Below are 14,245 nucleotides of genomic sequence, written 5' to 3' on the forward strand. Positions count from 1 at the left end.
GACTGCAAGTCATTGTTTTATGTGATTGTAATGTACAGACTATGTAATAAGGACGGAATTCGGGCATGTTTTCCCAAGAGTTCCTTACGAATAAAATCATTCATTCATAATATCTAACCAAAGAAGTCTCTGATTTAAAAATGCAAAATTGAATGTATAACTATAAACAATGAACATCAAGAACATTGCAGCTCATTAAAGGTCATTGCTTTGTGTCTTAACTTCATGGTCCAAAGCCAGAATGCCAAGGAGACACCACTTTAGGGGGGTAAGTCATGAAGTCCATCCCCTGATACTGGCTTTTAGCATAGCGCTGTTGCAGTGGGGACGTGAGGGGGCTTGGTGGACCATAGTGCACAGGGTCTGCCTGAAAATGGGAGAAAGGTTTAATAATATATCAGCCTTATTATATAAGTTATATGGAATAAAAGTTATCAACACTATATCACAATGGATTTATAAAGGTTTCCTAGTCCAGAACCTAATAGTAAACTGGAAACTTGCAACTGTATGCTGGTAAAACAACTTAAATCATTTTGTATTACATTGTAATACAATTTATAACCTTTTGGTAAAACACATTTTTTGTCCAACACTAGTGATCGATGTTGTCATGGGTGTGACAGTTTTGTGTGTAATGAGAAACATAACTGACAGCTGATAGTGTAATATGGTTGACTGCTAACATGTTAAAAGACTTCATCTCCTCAGACAGTGACTGTTTGCTGTCAGAGCATTCAGAAATTTCATACACAAGACAAGCCAAGGAATCAGCAAGGGAAATGTATGGTATGCACAGGACATCAGAGCAAGTAAGACAAGATAAAAGAACAGACAAATCCAACGACATCTAATTGTCACTTTTGATGAATGGTTTAATATCAGCTCATCCATACACAAGATGTTTAGTCCAGTTTTTAAAATAGTCATGTCCAAGGTCTTTCATACCTTAAAAGAGTGGATGTTAATCACTGACATTTACTGAATATGACCATCATGCAGAAGTATGTTTCTGTACCAAAGTAGGATAAAGCATTTCTTTACCAAAAGTAACAAAACATTGCACAATCTGACACACTGGATCTGAATATGTTGATATTGAATATTTGCTGACCTTTTGTTGTCTACCAGCTTGAGATTACAGGGGGGCGGGGCATGGGGGGTTGGAAGCCCGAGTTATGTTGACTGTTAATGATCTGCATGCCAGTTTCATGCTGCTTGGACGGGGGAAGGAAGGTGCCGGGGAGGTGGACTCGGATCCCACCCTGGGACTACGGGGGACAGAAAACATAGTCAGACCGAGGAACTTCCATCGGACACTTTATAGGAGTGACATTTCAAAAAAGAGAGAAGACACGGCATTAAAGGAGGGATCTGAGGTGCAATAAAAGGGCCAGGGAATAAACTATGAGGGCTTGGCTGGGTTTGTGACAGCTATGGAAGGGAGGACAGATGTGACTCAGACAGTGTTTCTCACTCAGAAGACGCTTGATAGGTTAAAGAAAGCTTAGACTACCAGTTTCCAGTAATAAAATGACATGACATGACCTTTTGTGAGGCTGTACAATCAAAACATGAAGAACAACAAAATGCAAACTTGAGCTCCTTGCAGTGATGGTGTCTTAAGTTTAAGTGCACAGTGTGAAGAAGTGTGCAGGTGCATGTGATGATATTCACGACACAATGCCAGTACCTTACCTTTCTACAATCTGCAGACAGTTATTCAATGACACCAAATGAATTTGTGGCTATAAACAATGACAGATGTGGAGATTGATAAGATGTCAAACTTACAGATTTAGTTAGTCGGTTTGTTCCAGCGTTGGCAGGGACATATTTCCTGAGAGGAGCGGATCCGGCACGGGCACCTCCTGCATACAGGGTACCTGGGAACAGAGGAAGAAAACAACATGTTATACTAGTATACAACAATAGTACACTGGGGAAAACAATACAGTCAAACCTGCCTATAGCGGTCACTCAAGGGACTGGCCAAAATCGACCGCTATGGACAGGTGGCCGCTCTATAGAAACGGTTGTTTGATTACGAGCAATAAGTGGCACATGTTTTCTGTACCCACTGAGAAACATTTATTCACATACATATACATGTACAGTCAAACTTGGTCTACCGACCACTTCCACAAGACGACCATCGGCTCAAGATGACTGCTTTCGGTAGGTCCGGATTTTTCCACAAGCAAATTTAAGTCCAAGTCGATCCATCGATCCGCCCCTAATCCGGAGCACATGCGACCAAAATGTTGCAAAAGACAACCGTGTCATTTTCAATTGCGCGGCGACATCATTTATCAGCAAATAATTGCGGTATTTCACGGTAAAATCAGCCTGTTAGGGTCGGATTCCTTGCAAGATGGCGCCTGTGAGGTCATAGGAATAGTCTACTGTAATGTGGGTGCAGCTGCATGTGTGAGTTATGATTTCACTCTACAGTAAATAATACAAAATGTAAAATTATTTCGTCAAAGAAGTTCTTTAAAAAAAGATAACAGAATATTCAAAGAATGGATGACTTTATAACCTTTTTTCAAAGGATAAAAGGCGTCTGTCTCTTTTTGATAAACTGCTCCCCCATGGTACTACTAGTGAAGTAACCCGAGTAAGCAAAGCGTCCCGCTAGGACCTCGCACAAATAGGCTCTTTTTGTCTGGAAATATCTGGCGTCTTAGCGGTTTTGGAAATTCAAAACCAACACCAGGAGCAAAATAAAACCATGTACAACATTTTCATGGGTAACACTGCAGCTATAATGACATTTTTTCTGCGGGGATTTGAAAGAAGGCTCCCGAATCTTGCGGCGACCATGCGCCGTGACCGTTATCGGCAGTGTTTCCAGACCCGCGGGACCGAAAATCGAGTGGCCGCGACCGCGTTGGACAGGTGACCGCTATAGCCTAATTCTTAATGCTTATGTCAATGGGAAAAATCCAAGGGATCGACAAAAAGTGACCACTATGGGCAGGTGGCCGCTATGCAAAGGTGACCGCTAATACAGGTTTGACTGTACTTAAACTCATGTTAAGGTCATGCAGATTTCAAAGTTGTCTTTGACAAATTAAAAAAAGGGAGTATCTCTTACAAATGATGACTTTTAATGCCTTCAAAATGGAAAGAGTTATTACAAAATTATCATACAATTTGAGCACATTGTCTACTGGTTAAAGATGCTGCAGACCATTAGGGAAAGGCATTTTTTCCTTGTTTTACATTGGTTTATGGTATTCTGACACACCAGCTCATGGTGGCGTGTGTTTACCTGGAACAGGATCAGGCCTGCCGTTCTGAGTGCGGGACTGTCTGAGGGCGCTGCTGTTGTCGTTCCCCATGATCAGCGCCCGCTCGTCTCCGTACTGCGGGTGGGTCGCCATGCCGGGATGACCCCCGTAGGGATGTTTGTCAGGGGACAGACTGGGTGGACTTTCCTTCTCTCTGCAGTGATGTGAAAGATAATGAAGCTTAAAGTTGTGAAATGCCTTCTGTAAACTAACATTTTCAATTTTCATCCATGTTATCAAAAAATAGAATCATTAGGGATGTTTTGATTATGTAATAAGAATGATGGGGATGAATGGGGGACGTGAAATTAGTGCACTCTGTACCAAGGAAAACTAAGTTTATCCATTTCTTCCAAGTGTTTTTCTATCATGGACTGATTGCAGCTGCAGGGTGCCCAGACTACTGCAGCAGCAGAACACAGTGGACTACTACTATTACTACTAAATGTTTTAAATCTCCATGCATCTTTACTTGACTTCAAACAGATTGTTGGAACAAGCCCTAACTAGACTTTGGTGGCAGCAATTATTCATACCCATCTGTCATCTCTAGATAATAGGACTGAACAACAGTACCATCTAATCTAATGCACTACATATCAATAAAGATAAAAATCATAAGTTGTATGTACTGTACCTTCTGAGGAAAGGGACCTGTGGCTGCTCTCGTGACGTCACGCCGCTGTGGCCGCGAGAATTCTGTCGGTCTGTGTCATCACCAAAGGGACTGCTAAACCTCTGAGTTTCCTTCTCCTAAGACATGAAGGGTAGGGTGAATTAATTTTAGTTAAACTAGCTAGAGCCTTGTAAGATAACTGGGCTCTATTACAGGATGAGAGTGCTCATGCAATTGAGATTGATAACACTTAACCAATGTCATGTCCATTCATACAAAACATTTTTTCAACCTTTGCCATTAGAATTTCCAAACCAATGGAGAACATTGAACAATCAACTCCACAAAAACTCACTAACAAAATTGTTTCTCAAATGCAATGCAACTTTCAACCCCTGACCTATCAACAGATGATATGAACAGTCAAAAATGTTACTTTTAGTTATTGTTTCACACCTGAATTTTTAGATAAAACGTTTAAGCAGGTGTAAGTTACCTGGTCTGTGCTGTTTTGTTCCCCCTCATCGTCTGAGCTGTCGTAACTTGGCACACTCTTGGCAAACCTGTGGGCTGCTGTTGTCCATGCAATGGCCTGGGGAAAGCAATTATACATATTGTCTTATAGTATATCTAATCAACCTACGTAGGTCAGCCCAACAATAAAAGCAGCAAATGACAATCACTACTTAATCCGCTGTTCAGTCCCTTTAAAAAATGTGTGTTTCTTTTTTAAAAAATGGGAGTACCTGTCCATTAGCTTTACACAGAATAGTGGTGCACTCCGGCCCTGTTCCCCACTTGTGTTGTTCCTTCCACAGGAAATCTGTCGGGGGGTTGTGCCGTGCTGTGCTTGCTGAAACCGCTGCCCAGACCTGGGGAAACATGCCAACAATGTCAACAATCAATAGGGGCCAGTGTTTTAATTGACGGATAAAACAGATCAAAAGTGAAAGCCATACAAAGAGCATTTATGCATTTAGATCATAAGCCGTATGTCTTGATGTTTGTTAAAGTTGACCATTGATAACACAGATATATCTGTGTAATGAAAGATCAACACTAAATTAGAAAATATGTGAACTACATAAAATATCATCTGATTAGCATTAGAAAAACTAGGATACAAGGATTTTTGATTCATAACAGCTAGTGAGCCATTAGCCAAACGTATAGCCAATCAGCACCAAGGACAGGGAAGGCCACGACCTGAAGTACCCTACAGCTATCCAACCAATCAGCACCAAGGAGAGGGAAGGTCACAGACTGCGTAACCTTCCAGCTGACCAGCCAATCAGCACCAAGGACAGGGAAGGTCACAGAGTGTATAACCTTTCAGCTAACCAGCCAATCAGCACTAAAGAGAGGGAAGGTCCCAACACCCATTGAATAAACTTGCAGGAACCCAGTATCATAGTTTGCATGAATGGTTCAGCAACAGATTTCCCCAAACTCAGATAATGGTTTCTCAATACTAAATGGTGATGTGGAGATGATAAAATTTTGACATTTCTTAGGTTTGAAATAAATATCCTTTATTTCAACTCACCGTAGCGGTCTGTGCTGCCTTGAGTCTTGTACGCGGCGGGAAACGGTACACTGCAACAGGATGTCCGCCCACGTTCTGCTGGATCATGTACCCGCCAATCTCTTCATCAATGTTTGTGGCTTGGTTAAAGATTCGCACAAAGTGGCCGTCTTGGTTCACTTCTAGGATCTTTAGGTTCCCAGTTGCACTGTGGGGATGACGAACACAATTCATACTAGATACTTCCAGGAACCACACAATTCCAGCCACATGTCCCAGATATAATAATTCTGACTCAGACAGTTTGTAGCTGGAATACCTTTATCTTATACAGGAACAAGATTATTTTAAACTTTAAGATTACAAATCCAGGAAAGGTTTGGTTAAGTGGAGCTCTGAGACAGCAAGTTGGAAGATGACTTCAAAGCCCATTCATGGATGATCTTTTTCTAACCTCAAAGAATCTAAAATCACACCAGTGCAGATTATAAGCTTATAAGAATGAACTAAAAACATGCACACAAACCTTGTTGTTGCGATGTGATAGTCATGAGAAGTGGACGACCACTGTGGGCGCCCACCAGGGGGGCTGGACTTGGGGTGGACCTTGGTGAACACTGTGTCCCTCTTCAGGTCGTTGAACATGGAGTCAAAATAGTCCCGACCCTGTCCGAGAGGTGCCACGGGGGTCGACTGAGGTCGCGGAGGCAGTTTGGAGATGTCTGGACTCCTGCGGTGGCCGATGTCACTGTCGTCAAACTGAAATTATACAATTTTTTACATTCAACATGGGATGACATAAAGTAAGAGTTTTTTTAAAGGTAGTTATTTTCAACTCTGAATTCAGTCTTTAATATAGAAACAAGGTACCATGGATTGGAAAAATATATTTGACTCCTTCCTTAGAATATATTCAAGTCCTTCCAATATTATTCATTATGCACATATGACAACAGAATTTTTCAAAGGACGAAATCTACAGTCAGTTTTGCACATGCAACAGGAGGGTACAACTTTTATTGTCCTTCCAATGGGCCCATCCATTCACACAATTTGGAACTGGTTACAGCAGAGGTCAGTGGGGAGAATTGACAATTACAAGAAAAGACAAGTACAGAATCAATTCTGCATTTTCTTCAAATCAAATGTTCCCTGCACGATGATGCACAGTGATCAGCAACTCTTCTCTTTCAATAACTGCATATCAAAGCCTGAACCTAACACTTACCCCCCTGGGAGATGCTGTGATGGGTCCGACAGGCTTGCTCCCCATGTGAGGGGCCAGCTGTCCGAAACCAGCTGGCAGCCCGCTGGGGTGGGCGGGAGATCTGACGATGGGCGCTAACGGGGAGGCAGAGCCGATTGGTGGGATGGGAACTGATATCTCAGGCTGGCTTCTTTGGGCCACCTCAATCCTGGAGTGAGATAATGATGTTGTTAACATTGAAGATGAAGCAAATGTTACATTCTTCCTCCATGACACAACTTGAATGTCTTTAACTTTCCCTTTTGTTCTGCAGCTGTTTCTATGAGTTCTACATTGTGGTTTGTCTGTCAAAAAGCCTGTAATCATCACTTCCATGAACTGATGAACATCACTTCCTGTTACTTGTTAAACTCTTTACCATTGCTTAATGATTTGACACATTAGACAGCAGAAGTGTAAAACCCAGCAAACTGAATCTTGCAGAAATTGCTAGATAATATCATCCCCTTTTCCTCCCAAGGTTTCCCACCTCTTGTCCTCGTCTTGCAGCATCCCTCGCAGAGCCTCCATCTCTGTTCTCATCGGTGTTCCCTGTGCGGAGACGTGGTCGACCTCCCTGACCTTGGCGATGAGAAGGTCCTGCATCTGGCGCAGTTTGTCCTCCATGTTCCGCAGGTGGGACCGTGAACGGAACCTCTCCTGGTCCAGCGACTCCTGAAGCGACCTGCTCAGCTCCTCCGCGTGGGACAGCTGTGGGGGATATGGGTGGCACATCATGTCTTTGCACTATATCTTTAAAACTTCATGATTAATTACTATCTTTGAATGTATTTTTCATTTTTCTGTCAAACACAAGAACCATTCATTGCAATGTCTTTTAAGAAGAAGAAAAAGAAAGAGAATAGCTTTATTGCGCAACTATTGCAACAGGTACAATGTATGGTAACTTGTACATACATGGCAGTTGAACTATTGCTAATACATGTATCTAACAATTAAAGAACTAATCTAATGTACATGTAGCTCTGCATGCTAATACCACAGAACAGTATGTTGATAACAGTAAGCTTCTTCAGGAACGTATAAGTAAGGATGATTACCTGGCTACAAAAAAAATCATAATCTTAGACTAATTAAACCAGTAAGGAAGTTTATCCCACCTTGACCTCTAAGCTCCTGATCTGGGACCTGAGGTCGTTGACCGTGATTAGCAGTTCTTGGTTCTCATTGGTCAGGGAGGTGATGGTGCTGTTGGACACTTCCAGCTGCTGATGGAACTCACGGAACTGGACAGACACACAAACACTGGTCAGCTTCAGAGGCAGTGGCAACTTTCTCTTCTCTTCAAACAGACCGTTCAAAAACATTAAAGATGCTGGAGTTTGAGTGTACATGTAGTTCATAGACATTATCAGAAATGGAATTTCTAATCGACTTACCTGCATGTTACAAATCATACAATTATACCATACTAAGTCATACCCTAGGCAGACATATAGGGAAAATATATTGTTTATGTTATTGGCAAAGAAGACTTGACCAATTAATTCAGCCATTTTTGCCATCAGGTATGCAGTCTGGACAAATGGTTACCCAGTAAAATTTTAAATGAAGATGTGTGAATCAAAATCACACCTTCCATTCTTTTGGTATGTCATTAGGAATAATGGTTTTGATTGGGATTGTGATCTTGTATGCAGAGTACAGTAGTGTTCGGAGTAGCCACTTATTGTCACAGGTAATTTCTGCCAATAGTATTCAGTCTGTTGCATCACAGGTAAGCTACTATTTTTATCGATATACTGATTTATACGGTACAAAACTAACAGCTTTATACAAGAGTTACATTAATAAGTCATTTCCTTAGCATGAAAGGTCATCTGTGTTGGTATCATTATCATTATCACAAGCCATTTCCTTCATCTGAGCTGTAAGTCTGGCAAAAATGGTTTATCTGTGAAATCTATTAATTTCATTGATGTGCCAATTTATTGCACAAAGACTGGCAGACACGAATAATGATTCACGGTAAAAGAACAGCTGCCTACTATACTCACCCCAGCGTTGTACTTGGACTCCACCTCGTTCTGGTACTTCCTGATGTCAGCGTCGCACGCGTCCTTCACCTTCTGGATGATTTCGGCGGCGTTCCGGTCCCCTCCGCTCATCTCGCGTACCTTTGCTTCCATTGCCAGAACCATGGCCTCCGACCCCTCCAGACGGGCCTTCAGGTCATGGGTGTCCTGCAAAACAAATTTCAATTATACTTCTTGTTGATTATACTGTAAATTCATTTATTTTTGCTGTGGTTTTATTTCACATTAGGTTTTTGCTATGTTTTATATTCGTGGTTTAAACAATTCTGAAGTACAGCAGTCTGATACAAGGGAGGTACATGTATATATATTTGCAGTGCCATGGATTTGTGGTAGAGCTACCACTGCGAAAATAAAAACCATTGCAAAAGTTTACTAAATTTACAGTAGCTGCTCAGAACAGCAAGACCTAAGGTTAGTACTTTTCAGGGCGCTTGTACCATTGCAATGCTTCAACTTTTATGACATTGCTGATAAAGGTGCATTGAACAAAAGCAAATAAAGCCTATAAAATTGATGACTTACTGCTCCATGGATCTGGTCCCTGAATGACAGCTGTTGCTGCATCCTGTTGATTTCCTCCTGGGCCTCCATCCTTCGTAGTTGCTCCGCTTCTAGTCTGTCAATCAAAAGAAGCATACTTGTTATCAGGGGTTATCGTTAAATGTATAATGTTAATATTTAGTAATATATGATTTTGTGTGTGAGCCTGAGATTCACACCCATGACCACCTGTGCTCAGAATTCCTGTGTTAAGTTTGTCTGGTATGCAAGCCTGTAATATGAGTGCATCTGAAGTTTTACCAATCTAACTTCTGCAACAAATTTTGTTTCCAAGTTATGCTACTATTTATCCCTCTATGTGATTTTGGGACTGGAAAATTGACCTAAACAGATCATCCCACCTCTCTGGATCCGACAGTCTGTCAGCAAGGAATAAGTGAACAATACTGTTACTGACAGTAACAGTTTTATTTCTGTATAATATCATTGCAAATGTAGAGCAACGGTAAAAGTTATCATAAGAAAATAATATGAGTTACTTGTCTTTGTACCTGTTATATCATCCTGGAGGTAAAATAATTTAAAAGACCTTCTTGGGAAAACAGATATCATCAAAAAGAAAATGTTGTGAGAAGCTTTGTTTAAGTCACTAATCAGATTACTAATTCGTAAGAAAATCTATGAATCAAAACCTCATATTTTATCCATATCCTGGTGAATTAAGATATACTGTAGAGCTTACCGTTAATGATTCAGCCAGACCTTAGTTAGATTCTTTGCCTACAAGTTGAACTGTCACTTACTTCCTGTTCATTTCCTCATAGTTCCTGCGAACATGATCTAACTCCCTCTGTTGGGACTCCAGTGCAATGGTGGGCTGCATGGCAGCAGTCCGGGCACCCTAAAGACAAGAAAAATGAACTTGTAGGGTACAATCTTTGCATGAAAATAGTAAATTCTATCTTTTGAAACATTAGGGGTTATAATGGCGAAGCCTCTTGTCCCAATTTTTTAAGCGCCACTAAAATTATATATGCATTCGTTCTGGAAATACATGTCGGACACTATAAACAGGATTTCAGCTAGCAGATGTGATACTTTGTAGAGCACAGAATTTGTAACTAGCCTTCCATTTATGTTTTGCACATCTAATAACATCACCTCCTGTAAGTTCTGACCTGTATCTCAGCATCCTTCTGTGCCAGCAGATGCCCACAGTCGTTCAGCTCCTGCTGTTGGCGGGAGATCTGCTGGTTACCGATGTTCACCCTGATGAGAAAGGGGCACACAGAACAGTTAGGATATCAAAACAAAACAGTTTCAAAATGAAAATACCAAAACTCATAATATATTGCCAATGACGGCATTGTGGGAGTCTACTGTCAGAGAGCTGCCTCTTTCAAAAAAGAACTGTGGAACACTTTGACTATGATAACTGATTACTCGACAGCTGAGAAGTGAATCTGTTTCATTTTAAATTGTCTTTTCCACTCACTTTCTGAATGTTACTTGAATATATGTTTAATTCTGGACATCCTTGTAGCTTTGAATCTGATACATTGTGTGCAGAGTTTGGCAAAGCAAAGGTCGTCCACACACATAACATATAGATCCATCATGATTGATGGCCATGAATAAATGGTGGCACATCTGACCTATCCTGAAGGTCGTTGGCAAGTCGTGAGTTCTTGCTGTTCTCGATCTCGAGGCGCGACCTGTCCAGGCTGACCTCCTGCAGCTTCCCACGCAACTCCTCGACCTCGTGCTCGTACAGGGTCCGCAGCGTCACCATCTCCTCCTCGAAGATCTTGGTCTGCGCCAAGATGCTGGCCGTGTCATTCTGAGGGATTGTGGGAGAAATACATATGAAGTCACCAACTTTTCACTGCTATTTTGTCTGGAATGTCAACATTTTAGGATTGATAAAATCTTCATAGAGATTTATGACTTTTTGATTAAACAGTTATTTTTGATGATAATTTTGCAACATTGCAACAACTTTACATAGAGTCCATTCCAAGTCACCGCGAGGGTTGTTATTGTCATAATTTAGAACTATTTTCAAGTTATTGTTATTATTTGTGTAAGAGATTTGATACTTTTGAAATATTTTGAATGTGATTTCAACTTTCTAAATATTTCTTAAGTTTTCTAAAACTTTAGAAATATTCATGATGTAGAATATGATATTTACAATGGTTTCTAAATAATGGTAACAGCATTGTACCATTATTTACAATTATTTACAATTTCTTACCATTTTCTACCATTATTTGTAACATCTCTATAAATAGGTCAGAGGGCTGGGAAGAAAGTAATTCACACATCCTTGCGAAGTTTAGGGAAGAATGCTTTCCACAAAGGACTGAGCGGTGTCCTGCAGTGAAGTCTAAAGATGTACAAAGGCAGACAGAAGGGCCAGATTAGCACCTACCTTTATGGGGGCAATCACCATTCTACCATTGTTAACCATTTTCTACCATTTTTTGTTAATATTTCTAAAAGTTGAATAATCACATATATGTTTAGAAATTATTACAAATAAAGAGGTTTTTGTGCAGTTACTTTCAAAATATTTCTAAATCATCTAATCAAATTCAAATAAATTCATATTTTTGTATTTGATCTTTTAGAAAAATTTAGAACTATTGTCAGTCAGATATTCTTTTATTAGAAATTTTTCAAAATGATTACAAATATTATTATAAAACCCTCGCGGTGACTCGGAATGGACTCTATTGATATCATTGGAATGTAATATTCAAAAAGTTAGAATACTTATAAGTATTACCAATCTGGTCTACAAACTAGATAATTTCCAGTTGGAATATACTTGTCCATAGATATTCAGAAGATCCAATTAGTACCGGTAATGAATTTACACAGTGCAATCTTTTGAAGTCAACATTTTAGGAAAGGGAACTTTTGGATAAAAAGATTATATTATAAAATAAATTATTTTTTTATAATAGTGCATGGCACAGACACATATCACTGGAATACAATGTTTTCAAAAATCTTGACTACAATTTGTTTTATCTCAAAACACAATGATTGATAATCCCTTCATGCATTCAGTTTTTTCGTCCACTTGGTCAGTGGTGAAACGATGGCAGTTAATGTAGGATGCAAACATGCTGTTGGGCTGCGGACCCACCTTCTCATGGTATCGTGGCGACAGCGACGTACTCATGACGACTCCTGGCGAGGCAGAAACACAAAGAAAACATTGTGTCAGAGACTGGGAGTGGTTGGTAAATACCCCATTACATTCAATGAGGCATACACAGTCCATACATACCTGTCACCATAATAGTTAGGCTTTACTTAGGGGAAACATCATTTCAACACAAATCTACAAAGGTACTGTAAGATGAATCCAGGACATAAAAATTTCCTTTTTTTCACAGTGCATGGACCAAGTTTTGAAAAATGACTTTTTCTATGAAAAGAATTAGCCAAAACATTTTTGAAATCAATAAAATCTTTACATGTAAAAAGGTGAAACGAGCAATGGGTATTGATTAGTCTAAGGTAAATACCACTTTGATTCATAGTTGGCTTCCCTTGAATGAGTAAAGAAAGGAAAACTAAATGAGTTGTACAAAGTTCAACACCCGAAGTAAAGAAGGAGACTTTAATTGTGACAAATTGAAAGGTCATTTCAATACAGATCTCAGCATGGTACTTCAAACAACATCACTTGATTAATTAGCTAAACATTCCTTTAAATGGTTGACATAGTTACTTGAATAAAAAAAGTTATTGATTCAATTTCATTGCAATCATAACGATTTCTGTGTTACTCTTCCACACGATTAACAATCTAAGACATTGGAAATTTGAACAAATTGCTAATGGATTAAACCAGTGATCAACATATATATGGAGAAATTCAAACTCTACAACTGGATAAATATTCGGAGATTTATTCAGTGATCAACGTAGTAACGCAACATGTTTAGGTCCCCAGGATTGTCCTCTGTTTGTTTTGAGGAATGCACCATGGCAGTGAAATCGCATTTAGCAAAAGCTTTCAGATGGCTAACCTAATAACAACTACAACACAAAAGAAAGTGAAAAGACATGAACAATCGTGTTTCACAACAGGTGGATAAAGGTGTATTGTTACCTACATGTATGACCAGGTAAGAGCTTAGAAACACACCTGTTTGTTCCAAAACTGACAAAACTTGACCAGGACTTGGCTTAAACAATGTCAAGTGGAGGGCTTACTTTTTATTTCCTGCTCTGAATTGGCTTTTGAAACAGTACTATTCGTTCGAGGGTCTGGTTTAAGTATCATCTCGAGAGAAATGTGATCTCTCCCTAAAACCACCTGATACATTATCCTACCCGGTACCTGTTACACCTACATGCCCTCCTTGGGGAGTTGAAAGCCTGACATTAAAAATTCATGCAAATTAGAGGTATGAAATTAGTATTTCATGGAACTATAACCCCGAACAAATCACTGGGACTCCACAGGCGTGTAGATAATGGTCTGTTACACGACAATCATGGCCACTTGTTGCTGGGATTGGTAAAGTAAGCAAACTGGTTAGTAAAAACGACCCAAACTTTGTCGACATAATTTTCTAAACAGACAAGAAAATCGCATGCTCACCGTTGTGGCTTTATGTCTGTGCTTCTTCACAGTCTAAAGGGCTTCTCCAAACCCTTATTCCACTTGATGTTGGGTCGCTGTGCTCTTGTGGGCAGCCAAGTGGGAGTGTTTGCTGCGGGAAACTATAGCTTGGTGCTTTTGTTGTCGGTTGCCAGGTGCGAAGGGGACGGTGAACTTTGGCCCGGGATAGCGGGACAGCAGGGGGCGGGACCATTACCGCTGCCAAATGTGAAACTATTTTGGCAAAAAACAAATATTTGAACTATATCAACGGTACTGATAGCACAGTAGTAAATACAAAGTCACGAAGCAAATATACACAATTTTTTCAATGGCTTTGGTAATATTTTCAACGTGTTGACAAAGCATAGCAC

At 40.1% G+C, this 14,245-nt stretch overlaps 1 protein-coding gene across 2 annotated transcripts; it reads right to left on the minus strand.

Annotated features, from left to right (window-relative positions):
- Nucleotides 1-222: 222 nt before the first annotated feature.
- On the minus strand, nucleotides 223-14,056 carry LOC136430185 (prelamin-A/C-like). Of its 2 annotated transcripts, XM_066420565.1 has the most exons (19): nucleotides 13,872-14,056; nucleotides 12,402-12,445; nucleotides 10,900-11,084; nucleotides 10,423-10,513; nucleotides 10,048-10,145; nucleotides 9,266-9,359; nucleotides 8,702-8,887; nucleotides 7,805-7,930; nucleotides 7,174-7,394; nucleotides 6,666-6,852; nucleotides 5,964-6,196; nucleotides 5,459-5,645; nucleotides 4,659-4,784; nucleotides 4,409-4,504; nucleotides 3,934-4,049; nucleotides 3,278-3,450; nucleotides 1,795-1,886; nucleotides 1,115-1,271; nucleotides 223-367 (listed from the first exon to the last, which is right to left on the minus strand). In XM_066420565.1, the coding sequence occupies exons 2-18, from the start codon at nucleotides 12,435-12,437 to the stop codon at nucleotides 1,125-1,127; spliced, it is 2,394 nt and encodes a 797-aa protein (XP_066276662.1). In that variant the 5' UTR covers nucleotides 12,438-12,445; nucleotides 13,872-14,056; the 3' UTR covers nucleotides 223-367; nucleotides 1,115-1,124. The 2 variants fall into 2 exon arrangements, with proteins under 2 accessions (XP_066276662.1, XP_066276663.1); XM_066420566.1 differs by lacking the exon at nucleotides 1,115-1,271.
- Between the last annotated feature and the right edge of the window lie 189 nt (nucleotides 14,057-14,245).

This window comes from Branchiostoma lanceolatum, chromosome 3, assembly GCF_035083965.1.
Source record: "Branchiostoma lanceolatum isolate klBraLanc5 chromosome 3, klBraLanc5.hap2, whole genome shotgun sequence".
Taxonomy (NCBI): domain Eukaryota; kingdom Metazoa; phylum Chordata; class Leptocardii; order Amphioxiformes; family Branchiostomatidae; genus Branchiostoma; species Branchiostoma lanceolatum.